The sequence below is a fragment of the Panthera tigris genome, chromosome B4 (assembly GCF_018350195.1).
Source record: "Panthera tigris isolate Pti1 chromosome B4, P.tigris_Pti1_mat1.1, whole genome shotgun sequence".
In the NCBI taxonomy this organism is placed as follows: Eukaryota; Metazoa; Chordata; class Mammalia; order Carnivora; family Felidae; genus Panthera; species Panthera tigris.
The window spans coordinates 124914548-124936999 of record NC_056666.1 but is presented as its reverse complement, the minus strand read 5'-3'; the positions used below and the strand labels follow the sequence as shown (position 1 = coordinate 124936999).

At 40.6% G+C, this 22452-nt stretch overlaps 1 protein-coding gene across 3 annotated transcripts in view; it reads right to left on the bottom strand.

Moving 5' to 3' along the window:
• POLR3B (RNA polymerase III subunit B) overlaps positions 1 to 22452 on the bottom strand; it is a 102417-nt gene that overhangs the window by 36248 nt on the left and 43717 nt on the right. For 2 of the 3 annotated variants that reach the window (XM_007096459.3, XM_042993087.1), the window contains exons 14-20: positions 20920 to 21120; positions 18965 to 19127; positions 17664 to 17817; positions 14040 to 14114; positions 13374 to 13472; positions 8867 to 8994; positions 680 to 889 (exon numbers count right to left, since the gene is read on the bottom strand). In XM_007096459.3, coding sequence (XP_007096521.1) covers positions 680 to 889; positions 8867 to 8994; positions 13374 to 13472; positions 14040 to 14114; positions 17664 to 17817; positions 18965 to 19127; positions 20920 to 21120 — 1030 coding nt within the window. The remainder of the gene's footprint in view (positions 1 to 679; positions 890 to 8866; positions 8995 to 13373; positions 13473 to 14039; positions 14115 to 17663; positions 17818 to 18964; positions 19128 to 20919; positions 21121 to 22452) is intronic. The other variant, XM_042993086.1, reaches the window with a different exon arrangement.

Below are 22452 nucleotides of genomic sequence, written 5' to 3'. Positions count from 1 at the left end.
CACATGTCTAGGAGTGCTATTACGGCTGCCTAGCAACTACAGAGAGTAAAGGGGAAGGCAGAGTGAGTATGCCAGGGAGGAAAAAGAGAAAGATTATGAAGAGAGGAGTCAGACTTCAGGTCAGGTGACAGCTAACAAACCATGAGCAGTGACTTGCAAAAGTAAACTGTCAGAAAACTGACAAAAAGATTGCACAGGAACTGGTAGGTCGGGGGTCTGTGCATGGGTATTTTTAACTTTTAGCATTTTGCTAACAAAAAGGTCTAACATTATGGGGTTGAGACATACAATTAAAAAACCCTTTAACACAGAAATATTGCTATGGCCTTCTCAGTTTGTTGCTGACTAACTAGATTATCCAAAAACCGTTTTTCATTTATTATAATTCCTGCTAGGAAATAAACAAATTCTTGCATGTTTTCTGTTGAGGAACTCTCTCAAGTCCCCAGTAAAGTAAAATAACAACAACAAAGATACACTTAATAATACATTTAACAAATTACCTCTATGTAATATTCATTAAAAAAGTCAACACTGAAACTTAACCACCTCCTGTTTGTATGTTACAAAATTCAAATCACTTGAAACTGACATTAACATTTTGACACCAGGTGACTTTTAGCTGATTATCCTTATTATACCTAATTCTGCACACCGTGAGCTCTGTAGACCCACTTACCTCTGTCCAAGGAAGCCTTATTTAAAACAAGGGCATCTTCAATATCATAGCCGCTGTAACTCATCACGGCAACTGTTGCATTCTGTCCAGCTGGCAGTTTCTCAAATTCTATCAACTCAATGGTCTTTGTTTTAACCATGGGTTTTTGTGGATATGCTAGCAGATACATGAGAGTATCGATTCTGTTCCGCTGGTTGTATCCAATGGTACCTTCATTGATATTGGACAAAACAAAGTGTACATTCTATTATGTAAAATAATTAGGTAGCCATGTGTACCGAGATTAAAAAAAGGTATTAATTTCACTAAAATGAAGAAAACCTTCAGGTTAAACATTTCAAAAGCAATAATACCCTCATAGTGGCTAACGACTTTTAAAAGCAATTTTCCTCCATAAGGTTAAAAGTCCTATAAAAGAGGAAACATTTGCATGGGTGCCTGGGTGGCTCAGTTTATTGAACATCTGACTTCAGCTCGGGTTGTGATCTTATGGTTTGTGGGTTCGAGCCCTCCATCCGGCTCACTGCTGTTAGTGGGGAGCCCACTTCAGATCTTCTGTTCTCCGCCCCCACTCCCCCCAACTGCCGCTTCAAAAATAAATCTTAAAAAAAAAAAAAAAAAAAAAAGTCCTACAAAGAGGAAAAATCACACCCAAAGTATACCAACCTAACCCCATTGAGGAACCAGTCTCTACTGGTTTCATAGGTAGTCCACATTTCATAATTGCATAGGTAAATCCACATTTCTTAAACTCAGTTCTAGCATGTTATGCATACAGTTCCAGCTACTGGGATGAGAAGGTAATTAGAAACCACTGCCGAGTGCTGACAGGTAAGGATATATTTCATAAAAATTAATCAACCATTAGAAAAGTTCTAAATGAAAAAGAAAAGAGAAAACGGAGGAAAAGAAAGGAACGAAAAGGAGGAAAGTGAGAGCAGAGAAGAGTGGATTTACCCATTTGTTTAACTCTTCATTTACTAAGCAATGAACACACAACTACTCTATACCCAACAGGGGAGATAAAACGGGGAAAGGCATGGTGGCCCCTTCCTCTAAGAAATCCAAGGTCCTGTCCAATCAGGTACAGGCTTTTCTGTCCTTAGCAATCAGACTTTCCACCTGTTGGGACCTTGGAAGTTGTTCCTGTCAACTGGAAGTGAAATTAGGATGTTATTCTTTGTCCCTTTCCCCCGTAGGGGCTCACTAAGGATCAGAGACTTGCACCAAAAAAGGGTTTCACTCTCATGGTCTTGTGAATACATAGTTGCTCCTACTCAGAGACCTTAAAATGGGGACTCACACTTGCCCTACTCCTGAACTTATGTGTGGGTTACTGAGCCTCTTTAACTTCTCCCAGGTGTCTCTTCTTTTCCCTTGAGTGGCTAAGAAGGTAGCTTAAGTCACTTTTTCTCTTTCACATGCTTGCATAGGGACACATCCTCAATACCCACATGTCCCAAGATGCCCATGTGCCATTTAATGGAATTAAGCTCTAAGGTGAGCAGATATCAAAACTCATTATTTCCTTCACCTTTTCCTCTGTACTCATGTCATGAAATCAATGGTGATTTCAATTCAGGGATGAAAATAACATATTCACGCAGCAAAAATGATATGGGACTCCTTGCCGATTACTATTGAAAGAAATCATGAAACCTTCAGGGCTCACTATAGAGGCTCAGTAAGTGTCAGTAAACAAAACTGAATTGCATAATTTTATAATAAATATTTGCACTTAAATCTCTAGAAAACTTATCAAGATTCAGCTGAAAAAAATAGTTAAACTGTATCTCATGAACTTTTTGTTGAGTTTACACTAAACTGCCAATTAATTTATGTTATTTTAGTGCCAACTAATAAACTGGGCAGGATACCTGGTAATGGATCACTGTTTCAGAAATAAAATCACTGTTGCCTGGATCGTGGTAAAGTTCACTGACAATAAGTTTGTCCTTTTACATGAAATCGTTTAAAATTTATGTTGAGATTTCAGCTCCAATTGTATCCTCCACCCAGCTTGAGACAAGGGTTCAGGCAATGTCCCACCAGGCTGCCAAACCCGTCTTCTGAAACCTGAGACAAGCATTATTATGCAGCAGGGAAGGCATTGATGGCTGCACCCCCAAACAATGGTGAAAGAGAGGAGATCCCGCTATAAATTGTGCTACCAGGCCCAGAACATAATTCTCAGGCATTACAACTGACCTGACCACTGAATGGATGAACAGCAAAATGGTTTAGCAAATGTCTGGTGCTTATGATCTTAATAGAAATCCTCCTTAAAGGCTTTTTGAAGAATTTGTCGGAGCACATGTGTATATACATTTTTAACAGCACTGATGGGTGTGGTGTGTTGGTTAAAACAGGATTTATAAACTATGACTTCTCTATCATAAAACTTCAAAATGCCATCACACTCTATAATTTTTATAAAAAGCCTGATGACTATTTTGCCAGTAAGCAAGCTTTGTGAGAAAATGTCATGCAGAAATTAAAAGGCTGGTCTGGTGAAGCACAGGCTCAAAATAGGATGCCTCTTACTGTTTTCAGCTTCCTTAAAAAGGGCGTTGCGTCTCCGTAATAACTAATGCAAGGAGACCAGAAGCTGGGTTCTCCCTCCCACTGCTCCATTTTGCCCTAACTACAGTCTCATTTCCTCATTACCCAGGACATAATCTTTCTTACAAAATCGCATTTTCTTGACCATAACTTTCCTAAGTTGCAGGTTGGCACAGGAAAGCATGTAGATGTAGGTTAAAACAGTGAGGACATGTTTTAAGGTAGGATGAAAAAAGGTTGGTAAAGATACATGTAGCTTAGGAGAATATAAGGAAATGCATACTGAAAAACATAAAATGAAGTTTAATGAATTTATGTTTTCTGTCTTCCTTTGTCCAGTTTCTTTTTATTTGAGAACGTTATTAAAACCAACAAACTTTATCATTTAAAGTGTAAGTATTGAGGAGTTCTGACAGATTTATGCCTCTGTAAAATCACCACAACAATCAGGATCCAGAACACTTCCGACACTCCCAAAAAAGATCCCTCCCTACCCATGACCCCAGGCAACCACTGCTGTTTATCATTACAGCTCGCACTTTCTAGAATTTTATATAAAGGGAATCATGCAGCAGGGACACTCTTTTGCTGCTGCTTTCACTTAGCATAATGACTCCAAGGTCCATCCATGTGGCTGTATCATATTCACTCTTCATTATTGCTGAGAAGTATTCTGCTGCACGTATAAACAGTTTATTTACCCATTCACCTGCTGATGGACACTGGCCTTGTTTCCAGTTTGGGGCACTTGTGAATAAAGCTGCTATTAACATTCATGCACAAGACTTTGTTCACTTCTCTTGGGTAAATACAGAGCAGTGGGATTTGGTAAGGTTAACCTAAAAAACTACTTAATAATTTCCCAAAGTGTTACACCATTTATGTTCACACCAACACTGTATGTGCTTCTTAGCTGCTCTGCATCCTGACACTTAATATGTCTTTCCCATGTTAGTTGTTCTAATAAGCATGTTGTGGTGTCTCAGTTTTAATTTACATTTATCGGATGACTAGTAACAACGAATATACTTTCATGAACTTACTGGTCATTCCTATTACTATTACCCTTTGTAAAGTGTCTGGTTTTTGTTTTTGCCATCTTTTAACTGAGCTGTCTTGTCACTGAAGAGTTCTTTATATATACTGGATACAAACCCTTTATCTGATGTTACATATCTATATTGCAAATACTTGCTCCCATTCTGTGGATTAAGATCTTTCATAGAGCAGAAGTTTAATTTTGAGAAAGTCCAAATGATTAATTTTTTTCTTCTTCACAGCCTGCACGTTTTGAATTCTAAGAAATCTTAGGTCATTCAAAGTCATGAAGACTTTTGGGACGCCTGGGTGGCTCAGTCAGTTAAGTGTCCAGCTTTGGCTCAGGTCATGATCTCACGGCTTGTGTGTTTGAGCCCCACGTTGGGCTCTATGGTGACAGCTCAGAGCCTGCAGCCTGCCTCAGATTGTGTATCTTACTATACCTACTGAGCTGGCACTATGCTAGGCACCAAGGATACAGTAATAAATAACACAGACATTAATCTTGTCTCGAAGGCGCTTATATCCTACAGTCTAGCAGGGAAGCCACCTTGATCATGGTCTGCAGTGAAGAGGAAAAAGTGAGGAAATAAGATAGTTTCAGTTGAGAAGAATTTTAGTAAGTTCTATAGATAACATTGCACAGAAGATATAAGGTAACCTTTTAGAAGTTACTCAACCAAAGTGGGAGTCTGTTTCCTTGCCAGAAACACAAAAGGTACGTATTAGATCTGACAGGATTATTATTATGATTAAAAGAAGAAATGCATATAAATCATCGGAGTAGTCAGTAAGCGGCATCATTCATTAACAATACTACTAATATTAGCAGTAACACAAACATACATCCCTTGACCTCTGCATTGTCACCTGTTCCGCCTCCAAAGCTAACCCTACTAACCGGACGACAGTTTAATTTTATCTCCATTAAGTATTCATTATTAGCATTCTAGTCTCAGGAAACATCATACAATCTTACATCTGAAATACCGACAAGGATTTAAATAAATTTTTTTTGGACAAACAGTGAAATTCTAAATACAATTGTCAGGGATAATTTGGTCAAGACGTCTTTTCATTCTGTACCCACCAAATTGATAAAGAATAAATATTCTAAAAAAAGAAAATCAAACTGAAAGTTGAATGAAATGTAGAGGAAGATGTAGAATGAAACAAAATTTTATGAGGATCTTTGTATATTATGTATTTCTAAGATCTCAAAATCTTCTAGGCTACTTCTAGGACAACCCACTCTACTTTGAAGTGGGGAATACAAGAGAAGGAGCTATCTGCTCTGGAACAGCATCTACTGAAAACAAAAACTAAAACAGAAGCTACGTTACTTCCTGAGCTAATAAATAAATAAACAGATAAAAAGTCCGAGCAATTTGGAGGTGAAGGAGGGCTGGGCAGAGACCGGGCCTAGGGGAGGTATGTGATGCATATTCATGAACTGAGCTGATAGTGACTGAAAGATCCCTTTAACTAGGAGAAAGTGTTCCACTAGCGGATTGCCAATTAATAAAACGGGCAGGATATGAAAGCGTGACTCGTGGACTGGAGTCTGGTTCCAGGGAGTATGTCCAATGCAGCTCCGACACACAGCCTTCACTTGGAGCGCTGAGCGACCCAGGTCACCCTCGCCAATTCCACACACGTCTACCTGGCTTCTTGCTCGGAACCTTGTCACAACAGAGCCATATTCATGGAAGGTTAGGTCTTTCTTAGTAGCACAATAAGATGGTGTGTGGAAGCCTGTACTTTATTAACAACTTAAAGAACCTTAGATTTAAGAAACACCTCTGCTGGGGTTTCACGACTAAAGCGAGCTTTCTCTTAGGTACAAGGTGAGGCTTTCAGTCTGTGCTTTGTGCTCATCTTGGTCTCCTTGGTAGTGACAGAAAAATGATTTTCTCTCATTTTCTCACTCTGTTCACTGGGGGCAGACGGTTGGTAGTGAAAAGTAGACAGCAAATCTTCCAGGTTGGCTAGAATATGTAGTGTGTTAATTCTGGGCTACTGTCTTCCACTATCCATATGGACTAACGGATGAACGGCACGAAAATAATACTTTAGAACATTCACACAGAATCCCTGAGATGTATACAGTCTTCAGCAATGGCTCCTACTTAAAATGGGATAGCACGACTTTTAGTTACCAGCAGCCGAGACTGCATGGAATTAAAATGACTCCGAGAAGTCCAACTCAAAGTGCTAGGTCTGCTTTACAGACCTGGGCCTCTGCTGTGGGTCTTCTCCCTCTGCTGGCCTTGTTCCTTTTGGGAGTTTTCATCTAGACCTAGCTTGGTACTTCTACAGCTATTTCAGCGTCCGAAGAGAAACGTGGTCATGTAATGTGCCAACTCTGAATGTACTTTTATCTTGATGCTTTTCTTCCCAGTCAGGTGTTTTATAATAACAAACAGTAACAAAGGCTTTTTTTTTTTTTTTTATTACTTAAGATATTCTGTGGCTTTTGTCTTCCTAGCGTCAGCAGTAACGTCAGAGGATTGTATCCAAGGAGCTAAATGTGCAGGACCCAGGGTCAGAGCAGCTGAATACACCAACCTCAGAAAACACAGACAATGAATTGCAAATGACACTCAAAACAAAACGAGAAAAAAAACCTTCACACAGAAAACTACAAAAGAACTCTACAGACACTGAATTGGCTTTCTGTACACACTGATCCTGCTTAACTGTGTGTGGTAACTAACCAAACGTTGCAGATACTCATGGCCACAAAATAAAGGCTTTTTTTTTTTTTTCTGGTAGGGAGACGAGTTACAAAAATAAAAATATTATTTCTTCCCTTCAAGTCTCTTCTTTATTTAAAAAAAAAAAAAAAGATTCACCAAGTGGAGATAGATTCGTAGCCCTTTCTGTTTCAATGTTCAAACACAAGCAAAGAGTGGCATTAGCGATGAAGTGATTAGTCTTCCGTTAATTCTGCTGAAGGTTCTACACAAAAGGTGTATTGTTTCAGCCAGGATTCACATCATGAAACAAAATGGTTTGGTAAACCCAATAGAAGTGATAGCCCTTTCATGACACACAAGGTTCAGTACTGTATATTTCAACTTGTTAGCAAGTCACAAGCACAAGCGGGAAATCAGCCTACACTGCTGCTGAGGATGAATGGGAAAGGGGAAATTGATGAGCCTCGGCTTAGATTTTCCCACTGGGAATTATTCTGAACTGTCCAGGCATTACGTCATTCAGGTAAATGGTTGCAGGACAACATGTTTTGCCAACCAAAGCGCAATATAAAAACTTGAAAAGAAACATACACTATCTGGGATGAGATGTAGGATTCCTTAATTGTCAAGCTACGGTCAGTTGCAGCTGATTGCTGGCAACTGAGAAGCTAAATGCTTTCTGGTGGTTACTCAAAGGCAATGCAAAAACCTTTCAGTTTCTTTACGAAGCTCCTTGTATCATACTTTAAACCAGAAATGGCATACCATATTGATGTCACAGACATAAATGAAAATAGAACTTATTAAACTCACTAGGATTTAAAAAACATTTTTAAATGATTTTTAAGAAACATTTCAGAAAAAGTTTATAAGCAAAACTTTTTCTTGTTTTGGCCTGGTATCTTCGCCATATCACCTTCAAGATAAAACCAAAAATCGTTAATATGTGGTGCCCCTCCCAGTATGCCACCATACCCATATTAGGCTAAACACCCATACCAAAGCACCAAGATGCCCCATGCAACGCTTGCTTCTATTTTCATGCCTGTGAAAAATACTCTGGGTCTTTCAAGACCCGGTTCAGTTCTATTCTTCGGAAACAACCTACTCTCTAACCTCTAGTGACCTTTCAGCTCTCATTCCCTAAGACTGCAGCTGTTGGTCAACTCCAGCACCTATCACATATCTTGAATTATAGTTGTTCTTGTTGGGCTCTCCTACTAGACTGTGAACACCTTGAGGACAGGGCTCTGTCTCACCTCTCCATGTTCAGGTCCCAGACTCACTGTCTGGTCTACACATGACGTTCAACAAGTGTTATGGATGGAGAACAGATAAATCAATAGATACATGGAGGAGAGAGGAAAGAAAATGGAAGAAAAACGAATTCAGAAATTTGTATGACACGAACTGGTGTTTCAGAAGCTATGGGAGCAAGGATGAGGATGTAATGGGTGCAATGACTGTCACCCTGACCATCACTAGCACATTCTAATATATACCATGCATCTTCGGCTCTCTTCCTCCCTCTCTTCCCTCCACCTTGTGTTTTTCTGCTCTTTCTTCCATTTCTTCTGGTTCACAACTGACATTTTAGAGAGCTTTTCTCTTCATGTTTACCGCCTTGTCATTCTGTGACATCTATTATATATCTCCTTGTTTGGTCAAAGGAACAAGTTCAGAGAGGTTTTCTCTATTTCTGTTTATGCTTCAAACATGGCGGGGCACCTGTAAGCCCTGCGGAGTTCACAGGCAACCCTCTGAGGTCAGTAACACTCAGGAATTAGCAATGTCTGACTTAACCAAGCATTTCATACTACTGGAGTAAGGATAAAGATTTAAGCCTTTTTCCAAGTATTTGCAACCAAGTTCAAGAAGGAAATCTTACCCATGGCTTGTTTCCCCATGGCACACTGGTATGTGTTTCTTGGGGACTGGTTATGATGAGGATATGGGATGAGGCCAGCACAAACGCCAAGAAGAGTGAAGGGCTCAATCTCCAAGTGGGTGGTATCTCTGTTAATTAAAAATTAGACATCTAAGACACCAAGGACTAGAACAAATAGCTCTTAAAGAGTATAAAAATATTACTATCAAGGTCCCAATGGGGGTGCCTGGGTGGCTTAGTCAGTTCAGCGTCTGACTCTTGATTTCAGCTTAGGTCATGATCCTGGGGTCGAGCCCCACATCGGTCTCTACACTGAGCATGGGGCTTGCTTGAGATTCTCTCCCTCCCTCTGCCCCTCTCCCCTGCTCGTTCATTCTCTCTCAAATAAAAAAAAAAGTCCCCCAAGGACCTAGATAATAAAATTTATAAGTCTATATGAATATAAAAATTTATACACAAATACATGTAATTTATATAAAACCTCAATGTTTGCTGCTAGTAAAACTGATAAAAATAAAATATAATAAAATGAATTATTTTTTTCAGTAATAGAAACTTATTACTTATAGAAATGTAAGAGAAGGGAGATAGTACAAAATACCCCTGTAAGAAAATAAAACATTATTACATACTAATAACAATAACCCTTATAAAGAAATCACTATATATTGGGCATATCAAAATGCAATACCAAAAATATCCACATGGCTGAGTGCGTTGCTTTTCTGCCCTTTTCCAACTTGTATCAATGACAAAGTTGTATGACCATTTTCAAGAGGAATAGATCCTGCTGAAGAAGTTACTAGAAGATGTAAGGGGACCAACACCACAACCACCAGGTAAGTGTGGCTGTTCAGCACTTGTTCAGTTAGATTAGTATAACTAAGGAATGGGATTTTTCATTTTACTTAATTTCAATTACATATTAAAAACTCAAATTTAAATAACTCAGTTCAGTTGTTCAAAACCTCTGAGTTATGTTTGTAACAACTTACACTTGTGAGTCTACTTTTCCAAATGTAAATGTTATGAAACCAGATCAGGTATTTCCAATGAACATCTAGCCTTCAAACTGAGATGTGCGTTAAGTGCACACCAGATTTTGAAGACTTATAATAAGGAAAAAAATACATAAAATCTCAATATTTTTATACTGACTACATGTTGATATGACAACATTTTAGATACACTGGGTCAAATACAGTTATTAAGATTAACTTCACCTGTTTCTTTTTCAGAGTGGCTACTGGAAAACGTAGATATATGGGCTTGCATGACATTTTTTTATTAGACAGCTGAGCTGTAGGTACTGGACACAAAGGAAGACTTTATCTAGTAGGTGTTAGAATCTTCATTACTTTTGTAACACATTTTTGCAAAAATACCAGTTTTGGCTAAATGATACAGCAGCTCAGGTATTTTAAAAGGAAAGGGTAGCCAGACTGTTTCTGGGTCTTGCTGAAAGTAACAGTCATCACATCCAGTGTCTGTGGTCTCTGCTGATCCTCTATTCCTTCCTCAAGCATTTCTAAGACATAATTTTAGTCATTTCAATGGCTGGGGCACCTGGGTGGCTCAGTGGGTTAAGCATCTGCCTCTTGATTTCAGCTCGGGTCATGATCTCCTGGTTCCTGAGTTTGAGCCCCACATCGTGCTCTGCACTGACAGCGTGGAGCCTGCTTGGGATACTCTCTCTGCCCCTCCCCTGCTCTCTCTCTCTCAAAAAATAAATAAACTAAGAAAAAAAAAAAATAATGTCAATGGTTTATAGTACCTGTGAAGTGATTTCCAAGATAGGCCAACCCATTGTGGAAAATTAGTTGCAATGCACATGGCAAAAGATTTCCCACTTATCCAGTCATCCATCATGATTTTTTTTTCCCCCAGTATACATATGAATTATGTTCCTAGCTTGGTTGGAGAGAATGTTGTCCATGTGGCTCTTGGTTTGAAGAACACAGTTTTGACCTTATGACCTGGCAGAACCCCAACTCTCTCAGATATGTTAGGCCTTTGTCGGCAGAGACGGAAAGGGCTCTAGGTTTGGTTTTGTTTTATTTAAAAGAGAAACTGCTTATAATGACATTTTATGGCTTACAATAACAGTTCATTTAAAATGTACAGTTTTGTTTAAATATTGGCCAATTTGAAATATGGGCCAATTTCTTCATGTAAATAAAAACTATGCAGATTGAAGCTGAAAATGAAAAAGGTAAAGACCTTTTCATAACAATACATCTAAGAGCATGTATCTTCTGATAATTATTCAAAGTCCAAATGCTCTGATTTTGACTTCTATAAAACAAAAAGGAATACTATTATTTGAAATTAAAACCACCATAATCTTCTGTCCTGAACAGGAAATAGGAGACTTTCTAGTCAATGTGCCTAAGGGCCTTAAATTTAGCTCAAATCAAGATTCTGTAACCTGTCGTTTGCAACAGCAGAAAAATCAGAAAACAGCCTAAATATTCAACAACAGGTTAAATAAACTATTTATGTGTAGTCAGACAATGTAATATAAAGAAACTGAAGTAATATATTTATATAGGTATATACACATATGCTAATATAAAAAATGTTCAGAATGATGAAGTTGGTAATGATGGTAGGTTTAAATCAAGTTTAAACATAAACTATGCTGCCTTGGTCCCATACACTGTGAGTGACCGTGTAGGTATGTTTGTATTCCCTTAGAAAAAAATCTGAAAGAGTACATCAAACCATTAGCACTGATTACATCTGGAGGCTGGAGTTTGGTGGGATGGGGAAGGAAGGGGATTCATTCTTTTTACTTTATGCTTGTCTACATTTAAAAAAAAGATCATAAGTACGAATTACAGGATGTCAATTTTTTTCTATTTTTAAAATAAAATGAATTTGATGTATGGGTCAGCTTGGTGATTGGGTGGTACTGATTCTAATGGCTGCATTCCCTTATCACAGCAAACAAGACAGAGAAAAGTCCCTGCCTTTGTGAAGCTTCTAGCGGAAAGATAAATACACAGATAAATCGATAAAATACACATTTCACAGATTTTATTGTAAGGTAATAAGCACTAGAAAAATAAAGCAGTGAAGAGGGGTGTGCACAGAGGAGAGGTTTCTATTCTAAATGGGGTCATCAGGAAAAAGCACGGAGAAGGTGACACCCGAGTGAAGACCTGGGGGAGCTGAAAGAGTGAGCCATGCAGGGTATGAGTGTTCCAGGCGAGGGAACGGCCAGCGCAAAGGTACTGAGGCAGAAGCACGCCTGAGGTGTGAAGAGCCCAGTGTGGTTAAACACAGTGAGGGAGGAGGGGGAGGAGAGGATGCTGCAGGCACCAGGTGGGGCAGGCAGATGGTGCAGGAACTTGAAGCCTCTGCAAGGACTTCCAAGGGAGAGGGAAAGCCGCTGGGGGTTTGAGAAGAGTCGGGAAAAGACCACTTTCATCTATTAAGAACAGACTGTGCGGGAAGTAGTGCCAAAGAGTCAGGAGCCTTTTGCGAGGCCCCGGGCAGGCAATGGCAGCAGCCTGGACTGGCACGGTAGGTGCAGGTGGGGAAAAGAGGTCAGACTGCAGGGATACGGCAGAGGCCGACATGATGAGCCACGGCACTGGATGTGGGTGTTGAGGAGAGCAGCAGAGGCTGAGAGACAAGGACGCGCTGCTATTCACAGGGTTACTACAGAACAGTTCTCTACAGGGGTTACTACGGAACGGTTCTCCTCTATGTCCACTCCGTCTTCACCTGGCACTATAAAAATAGTACTTTGAGACAGTCACGCCTTTAAGGAACAAAGATTCCGACTGAAAAGCATTATTTACTAAATCACAATAAGACAAAAAGGGAGTGGTACATTTCATCTGGTGGCAGAAAACAGAAAAGTACTTTCTTGACTGAAGACGTAAATAGTTATCAGGTGCCAGTAACAAACTCCTACCTATTAAACAATATAACTGAGAAAATTCCTGTTTCAGGTAAGCAGTATCATCAGTCCTGGGCATCAGACAGGAAGTTCTATGAATGTCCTCTACTGTCCTCTAAAGAGAACAGATGCTTCTAAAAATATCACTATTTTTGAAACATTGTGAACATAGTACCGTTTTTTTGTTTATATTGCACATAAGTTTAGAGACATCCTTAGAACATATAACGTCTGGAATTCCTGCACTGACAAGAATTCAGGTGTCCTCTCTAGAAGAGAGAAATACATCTTTAACGTAGCCTGACCTCTTAGTTCAATTTTGACAGTAATCAAATATCAAAATCAGAGAAGCAATTCCTTTCAAAAAATACACACTAACTGTAAAATGAATGGAAAAGATAATGAAATCTAAAGACTGTTAGCAGTTGGTGTGATAGTCTTACAGCGGGATAAAGGATGGGTAAGGCTTTATTATAAGACAGTATACTTCTAACAGTTCCTACTAAGAGGAAACACAACAGAAAAGATGAAATGAAAAGAAAGCTCTTTCTATAATCAGAACAGGTTTTAATTATGGCTGTTACGGATCCTACTCACTTATTAATTGTATGTTCATAGAGTGCGATGTTACAATCATTTTCTTCATTCACATCTAAATATTCAACCAGACTCTCGTGTAAGAAATCTTCAAAATTCCTGGGAAAATATTGGTGACATGTACATGACTGAACAGCATTTCACTGCAGTGTTTTACATGCGATAATGGAGGATGCTGGCTTTCATTTACACCCAAGGCATCTTTCTCTCCCAGAAAGTGTCACTATATTGGGATGCCTGAAACATGTTACTCTTGGAGCATACAGTGATCTCAAATCACTGAAATAAAAACAGTAAAACATCTATGACACTTGTCAATCTGGCCCCCACTTCTGAAAATATCTCCTAGGACTTTAAAAAGCTCCTGTGATGAGAGACCCACCATGTGTAAATCAACATATCCCTGTTACTTCACAGTGTGCTAATTTACGCCAACACCCTGTGGTCCTCGCAGTATAAACTGCTAATATTTTACAAAGTCTAAGCAAATTCACATAGAGAGGAATGGGTTTTTAAAAGGCTGAAACATTTAGTAGAGAGGAATTAAGAGACTATAAATGACAACATACTTTTCTGAAAAGCTCAGATCAAAAAATGCCACCGCTGGTCAAATCATATATGCATGAGTATCAAGGAGATTGAGAAGTTTTGCTTCTGGCCATTTACCTGTACCCCTGAGCCAGCTCTTCCATATGTTTATTTGTGACTGCAGGCTTCTGTTTCTTAACAATTATGTAGGGTCTGGAATGGAAAAAAATAACAAATTCACAGTAGTTCAAGAGAAGAATTAAGTCAGCAAGGAAGTTTACTACAGTAAAATGAAGGAAGCTAGAGATACAATCAACCTGATTTCTGGACTGCCTGAGGACACCGGGTAGTCTCTGCACGTGTGAAGTGCACAGAGGCCTATTTTCTCTCCCACATATACACAAAAAGACACACACACCAGCCCATGTGTGTATATGTGCATGTGCACACATATATATACACACAGTATTTCCCCCAAGTGTCTTAGGAAATACTTAGTTTTAAATGAAAAGGCAAGGCAAAAACAATACTCAGTAAGATTGAAAGAGGAAACAAATCTTTAATGTCTTGGTTTTAAAAACCGTGTAGATGCATCAGACCAAAGGCATTTCCTCAGATTTCACATAGGAATACGTGATCTACCACCCAAGAGGTCGGCAGCAGAGAACTGTCACTGAGGACAACAATGGCATTCTGTAGCAAAGGTCTGATGAACATCAGCTGTTCAGAGTGGCTCCATTTTGGACAGACACCGCTGGGCTACGCTGGCAGGTCACGTAAAGCTACACACGAACCGAAAGAGGGGCTACACGTTTAAAGAAAATAGAGTTTCTTCTTAACGAGAGAATGGGTGTAAGGTAGAGAAAGCTTTTGGCTTCCACGTTCTGGTAGATTAACCTGTAACTGTCAGGGGTGATTTGCCTCCGAGGGCTTCGCCACCACGAGGAGACGCCGACACAAAGGATGGCACGCGGCACCGAAACGTCAAGGGCTGTCGCTATTTGGATAAGCAGCTCTTACAGCGGGGAGTGAGCCACCCCCAGACACTTGTGCGCCCTACCCGAAAGTCCAAATAGCTACTGGAGGACTAATGAGCGCTTTTAAACAGTTAAGAAGAAGAGCTACACAATTACAAAAGGGGAACACAAGTCGCTGAGAAATGAACTGAGAGAACTTTTCATGCAAATCAACATTACCTCGAAATCCTGGCTTCCGGGGAAGGAAGCTGAGACGCTGCCACCTCATTCGAGGGCTGCACGGAGCTCAGGCGGAGAGATGCCCAAGTGAGGACGGACACGGGTGCAGGGCAAGGGTCACACTCCGCTCCCTCACTTTCTTTTTGTTTTAATTTTATTAAAAAAAACACTTTTTTTAAAAAAATGTTTATTTATTTTTGACAGAGAGAGAGAGACAGAGCATGAACAGGGTTGGGGCAGAGAGAGAGGGAGACACAGAATCCGAAGCAGGCTCCGGGCTCTGAGCTGTCAGCACAGAGCCCGACGCGGGGCTCGAACTCACAGGGTGTGAGATCATGACCTGAGCCGAAGTCGGATGCTCAACCGACTGAGCCCCCAGGCGCCCCTCCCTCACTTTCTACTCACTCGATAAATTCTACACATTCATCCTGCCAGCTCTACGTCATGCCATTATAAAATGACTACTAACAAAAGAATTCATTTCTTTCAGACTATTTCATAATACACTGGATGTAAGGAAAGAGAAAACTCCTCAAACAGAATGACCTAAGAAAATGTCATGGTTTTCCCTACCCCTGACTGAATATGTTAATAGCTATAAATAAGCATCTAATGTGAACCTGGCACCTACAAGGCACTTACCGTACCTTCCATCAGTCAGCTCTTGGGATAATCCTAGGGAGGCATTATTATTATTTACATTTTTTCAGCCACGGAAAGTAATAAAGTCAGAGCCACCAAGTCGGTAAGTAGGAAGTCAGGATTCAAACTCAGGTACGTCCATCACCTCAGGTTCTTTGGTTGCAAAGAAGAGAAACCAATTCTGGCTCATTTACACAAAAATGGAACTTACTAAAACAAAACAAAAAATTTAAAGGAATTTACTGGAAGTGTAAGAATTTACTAGAAGGATTAAGAATCCCCAAAACAGGGGAGCGTGGGTGGTGGGTGGCTCAGTTGTTTGAGTGTCCAACTCTGGATTTTGACTCAGGTAGTGATCCCAGGGTCATGGGATTGAGCCCCATGTCAGGCTCCACACTGAGCATGGAGCCTGCTTAAGATATATACTCTTTCTCTTTCCCCTTCTCCCCTTCTGCCCTTCTCTCCCTCACTCATGCTCTAAAATTAGGGGGAAAAATGGTGAAATGCCCAGCCTCACGACAGACCCTAAGGATCCAGGACAGAAGGAGTAACAGGCAGTCTCTTGCATGTGTTGCCATCAGGACGAATCAGTTCCAACCACTTCTTCCTTGAGCTATTCTGAGATCCAAATCATCTGAGGAGACAGTGTGACTGGTCTACCTGGGTCATGTGCCTGACCTGTGGCTGAGCAGGAGAGGGTACCTGACAGACCATCCCAAGAAGAGGGAGGAGCAGTCTCCAAAGGAAAATGAGGAGGGTAACTGGAAGAAGTTGGATGCTGGACAGACAATGGCAGCCCAGTCTCAGCTGTGACAGACTTCAAAGCCCAAGCCCTTCTCACCACTCCAACCATCGCTGGCTCACTAACTTGTGCCCTAACACTACCTGAGGTCCACAATGAAGGGCCACAGTAAAACACAGAGGCTTATGAATAAGGTAACATCCTCAGCTGATGTCCCCGAATATCCCCCAAAGACCAGATACCCTGTCATAGTCGTCTTTGTGCCCCCACCTCCTGGCCAGTACCCGTGAAGAACAGGCCCTTAAGATGTACTGAATGACTTAAGACACCTACTTTCTACTGGGCCTAATGCTACTTCCTCATGCCTCCACGTTTTTTATTCTTGCCATTCCTCAGCATTTCTCCTTTCCTCCTTCATCCAAGGAACACAATCCCACTCATCCTTTAAAGTTCAGTTCATAGCAACAGAATACAGTGGGTAAAAATCATGATTGTTGGAGTCAAATGAATTGTGAGGACTTTCAAGTGAAAAACAGACCCCGCCATCATCTAGCTTTGGGTAAGTTATCTACTCTCCCTAAAACTCAGTTCCTCATTGGTTAAATGAAAACAATAATTGGGGCGCCTGGGTGGCTCAGTCGGTTGAGCGGCTGACTTCGGCTCAGGCCATGATCTCGCGGTCCGTGAGTTCGAGCCCTGCATCGGGCTCTGTGCTGACAGCTCAGAGCCTGGAGCCTGTTTCGGATTCTGTGTCTTCCTTTCTCTGACCCTCCCTCCTTCATGCTCTGTCTCTCTCTGTCTCAAAAATAAATAAATGTTAAAAAAAAAAAAAAAAAACTAAAAAAAAAAAACAATCCAACCCACAGGGCAGAATGTAGTTAAAGCCTTACACATAGTGTATCTAATAAAATGCTAAGTAACAGCGAGCTAGCATTATTATTAGTGTGGTTGGTTGTTATTAGTACTTATTTCTGCCTTTGCCCACCGACTGAGCTCTCTGAGGGCAGAGACAGATTCCTGTTAATCTTTGAATCCTCAGTACCCAGATGCATATTCATGAGGGGTCTGCTAACTGAATTAAGTTTATCTCAACAATGAAACAGGTTGAAGTGGATTCAAAAACAAAAACAAGTGTATTTCTTTCAGAAGTAAACTTAAAAAACTCTTTTTAGCAACTTATACCTGCACAGCCTTCCCCCATCAGAGGAAATATAGACACATCGATCCGTGAGATTTGTCGAGATGGAAACAAATTCATTGACATATCCTGCTCTTCGCATCAGTCGAAACGTGTTCACTAGCTTCTTGTGGTCCCGAATGACGCCCAGGATGTTACCTAAGCAGAAAGAGAAAAATTTACAACAGGCAGAAAAACAGATCTATACTGGTTTAAAATATCTACCTGATAAAGACGATAAGCAGCACTGAGTAGTCATTTGAAAATTCAGTTACTGACTCAGGCAGCCGGTCCACAGGCTGTAGGAAAGCAGCACAGCCGAGCAGTTCAGGGCAGCCCTGCCCCGTGCCTGCTGAAGTAGCAAAAATTAGCCTCCTTTTCCTCACTGGTCAGCACCACGCGGAGGGCATGAATTCGAGGTCCAGACTCCCTGGGTTTGAACACTGGCTCTATCCCTTCCAAAGGGTTGATGTGAGGATTAAGTAATGTGAACCTGATCCTACGTAAAGCGCTTCGAGCTCTGCCCGGCTCCTACTAACCACTCTTCCATCATCGTCATCTGTGCAATGAGGAGGATGGACTCTGCACCCTGGGGTCAGCGTGAGGATGCAGAGAGGTCCCGGGCGACATTGCAGAGGAAGAGCTCTCTCGGTCGCTGGGATGTACTGAACAGCCCTGTTTTGCTTCTCACCTGCCCACACAGTGAAGGACTAATGCCCCCTGAACAGAAGGAAAAAGGAGAAGAGCACAGGAGCTAAGCGGTCAGGACGAGCCTGCAGGATGTGTGGCGGGACAGGTACCCAGACCACCAAATCACAAGGATGAGGCACGCTTGCTGCCAAGGCTCTGGAGGACTCAGAGGGGATGAAAGAAGCAAATGGAACACGAGCAGAAAAAAAGGGACCTCTCGCGACAGGCTGCTGACAATCCATCACCGAGTGGCTGAATAGAAGTCAACGTGCTGTCAGGGCTGATCTGTTTCTGCAGAATGTCTCACATATTTAACTTGAACTTAAAGAGGCCATGTTGAGCCTTTTCCACTTTGGCCTAGCGGTCATCTGTGGAAGGGCAGGACGCAGCCAGTGTCTGCAATGTTACCTTGAGCTCTGGCCTGGGATCCTCAGCACCTGATGCCCCAGCCAGTGGGTTAGACTGCTTCTGTTACCATTTTTCTACCTTTAAATTAAGGCCCCTGGGCCCAGAATTGAAGTACCTTTGTCCTTTAAATACCTGGATAATAATGGCTTCCCTCCTACTCCCCACCCAGAGACTGATCAGGATCAACAGGTATCTGTGATATACTCACCATTGAGGAAGACAAGAAACACATTTGGATAAGAGAGCTCTTCCCCACATAATAAATTCACGTCTTCTACTCCCAGGTTACTGGCTAATTTAACAATGGGTCCATCTTCCATGTCAGTTGTGATGTGTGTCATAAGGGCCAAGTTTTTAACCAAACCACATGCCTAAAAAGCAAAGGACAGTCATTTCTAAGAATGACCATTAGTAATACAAAGTACCGTTTGTGTCTGAAAATAGCTCACCGCTTTGCTGGCAGCAACCTAAAGCAGTACAGCCTTGTAGGGGACACTTTGGGGATGATACAAAAGACTTAAAAACGTATATCCAGAGGAATTTACCCTAAAGTAATAAGCAAGGATATAAACCTAGATTTAGCCACAGAAGTGGTCAGCGTAGTACTATTTAAAATGGCAAAAAATGATGGCATCGTTTAATGCATCCTCAAAAAAAGCTGACTACATAAGTTGTTATTCCCAGACAGCGGAACGTCAGTCATTAAGAGGACACTAAAAACAGTAAAGGATGGGGCACCCGGGTGACTTAGTGGGCTAAGCATCGAACTCTTGGTTTTGGCTCAGGTCACGATCTCATGGTTCATGAGAAGCTTCTTGGTCATAAAAGGCAAAGACAAGACCCAAGAAATGCTCCAGAGTAGAGATTAAGGAGACATGGTAACCGAAAGCAGTGAGTGATCCTGGGTCAGCAAAAAGACATTGGTGGGATGAGTGGCAAGATTTGAATAAGGTATAGATTCTATAATCTGTAATGTATTCTGTAATCTATAGATTACAATACTGTTATCAATTTTAATTTCATCAGGCTGATAACTGAACAATCTAGGTGAGGGGTTATGGAAATTCTTTGTACCAATTTTGCAACTTTTGTGTACATCTGAAGTTTCTTCAAAATGAAAAGTAAATAAAATATTTTTGAATTTTTACACAACCCCCCAAAAATCTAAGATGAAATATGAACAAGGACATAACACATCAAGTAAGAAAAAAAAAAAGAACAGTTGAGACATGGGACATGTAAAGATTGTCTTCCATTCTTCAAAACCATCTGCTACAGTGATGCACAAGTTAGCTGAAGCCATCTCCGGGAAATTCAGTGCTCCAAAGCTCAAGAAGTAGAAGTTATGCAAATGTGACAAGCTGCATAATTGTAGTGTGCATTTCCATAGGGTTTAAGATAAATTAGGAGACGAATGATAATTTTCTAAAAAATTGTAACTCTGCCTGGCCTTCTATTTTCACCTCTCCCAAGTCATAACAAATTCCTACTCTTTGGAACTTACATCTTTTACATGTCATAACTAATGTATTTATTCATTCAGCATATATCTAAGGGGCCTCTACCGTGGACGAGGCTCTGTGCTAGGAACTCGTGGTAGAATGTGAACCTAACAAGATTCCTTCCTCCGGAAACTCACAGTTCACAACGAACAGAATCGGGTAAAACCAACAATGGTCAGCATGAAGGACAAAGGGCCGTGATGTAGAAATGGTGATGCTGGGGGAGCAAACCTATTTAAGCTGCTTGGTTCTGTGCTCCCTGTTGGCTGCCCTGGCAAAAACCTGATGCCCGCCAAGCACACCTAAGGAAAATAAGGAGTTGTTTATAAAAAGAGATCCTCGTGAACAAAGATGATGGGCCTCCCAATTTTCCCTCACATTCTCATCCCTTCTTCATTGCATGGTTTGATTCTTGGGATAAGCTAAAACAAGAAAATTGGGATCATATTTCTATTTAGGTGAGGTACTAAATCGAATGCCTCTGTAGGTACTGGTTTTGGAATGACACTGATGTCGTCCTGACAGGCTGCATCAATTTTTTCTCTGCCAGAGAGTGACTGACCCAAAAAAAAGGATATGGCCTGGGGGGGACAGGGGCAGAATTAGAACACCACCAACAGATATTACCTCTGACACAGCAGAGACTCATTAGGTCCCTTACCTCTCCTTCAGGAGTGTCCGAAGGACAGAGCATTCCCCACTGAGATGGCTGAAGGGATCGAGGACCACTCACTTTTCTTGTTTTTTCAAACTGAGAAGAGATTCTTGTCATCATGCCCAGTGCAGATATATACGACAAGCGAGACAGCACTTGAGTCACACCCTGGCGGTCCATTTTAAATCTCTTTAGGGACCAATTTCCCTGTAGAGGAAAATAAATATATAAAAAGACCTAAGACCACCCCTGATCTGTTTGTATGTTGCCTGACACTTTCCAGCCCCTCTAAGAAGTTCATCACAGGAACTATTTGTGAAATGAGAGCCACAGTGCATATTCAAGAATCAAAATATCACAACTGAAATGAAAATTTAGCCTGGTCACTCCCTAGGATTTCTCTAGGGATTTAATGAATATCACCTATGTCTAGCAACCAGGCCAGAATGCTGTGATGTATCAGCCTTACCATGTCATAGCAGTTATTGTCTGAAGAACTAATTATATCCTGGCAAGCCAGTTCAACCAGAGACTTCCACTGGAAGCAATAAGCTAATTAACAGAACACTAGCAATTTCTACACATATTTTAAGGTAAAAGTAGCTGGAAGCTCAAAGAGATAATTTCATGTTGGAATGTGTCATTATTTGGATGTCTTCCAAAATCTGTCTTAATTAGAGGAAAATATACTAATAGAAAAGGACCAGAAAAATGACTCCAATAGCAGTTATCAGGGATAATGAATAAACTGTAAGCTTCTTAATCAAGGCTAAAAACTGCATATATATTCATATGAAGAAATATTATGTATCCTCTGCGGCTGTCATGTCAATTTTAAAATAGATTCACAGGAAATAAATCTTCAACATTAAATTCAGTTTATCTCCTTTGCATTCAATATACTGAATCATATTAAATCTATCACCTTATAGTTGTAGCAAATAAACATATACACTAAATATTCTGAAAGATAATTTAAAGATGAAGGTTAGCAATAATTAAATTTTCAATTCATGGTAACATGAACTAGCAGTAGAAAAGAGTATGCGTAGAAAAGTAAAGTAGAAAATGTCAAAAAATCACTGATTCAATAATCTGAGTCAAAAGAAAGGACTACATCTGCTAAACGGTGAGTCTTCATTTTTCTTTTGAGAATCTGATGAAAGCTGTGTCTGTTCTCTTGGGAAAAATGCATGTAGGACCATGAACACAAAATTTTAAAACATTTCACTTACAGGGGGGCTCGCAGATCCCAAGCTAAAAACTCTAACGGAGAAAAACTGCTAGAGTTTCAGAAGGAGATAAGGTGATCTGTTTGAATTCAAATGTGTGACTCTGGGGCAGTTCCCTCACGAACTAACGTTTAATCATCATTACAATAAAGATCTATCACTGCAGAAACTTTGAGTTCTTGGTAACATGGAAAAGAGTTAAATTCTAGGAAGAAGCTCTGTACATTTTACAAAGCAAAGAAACAGAGCAAACACATTTATTCCACAAGTTTTTGCATTGCTTCGTCAGTGAACTCCTTTTCTGCTC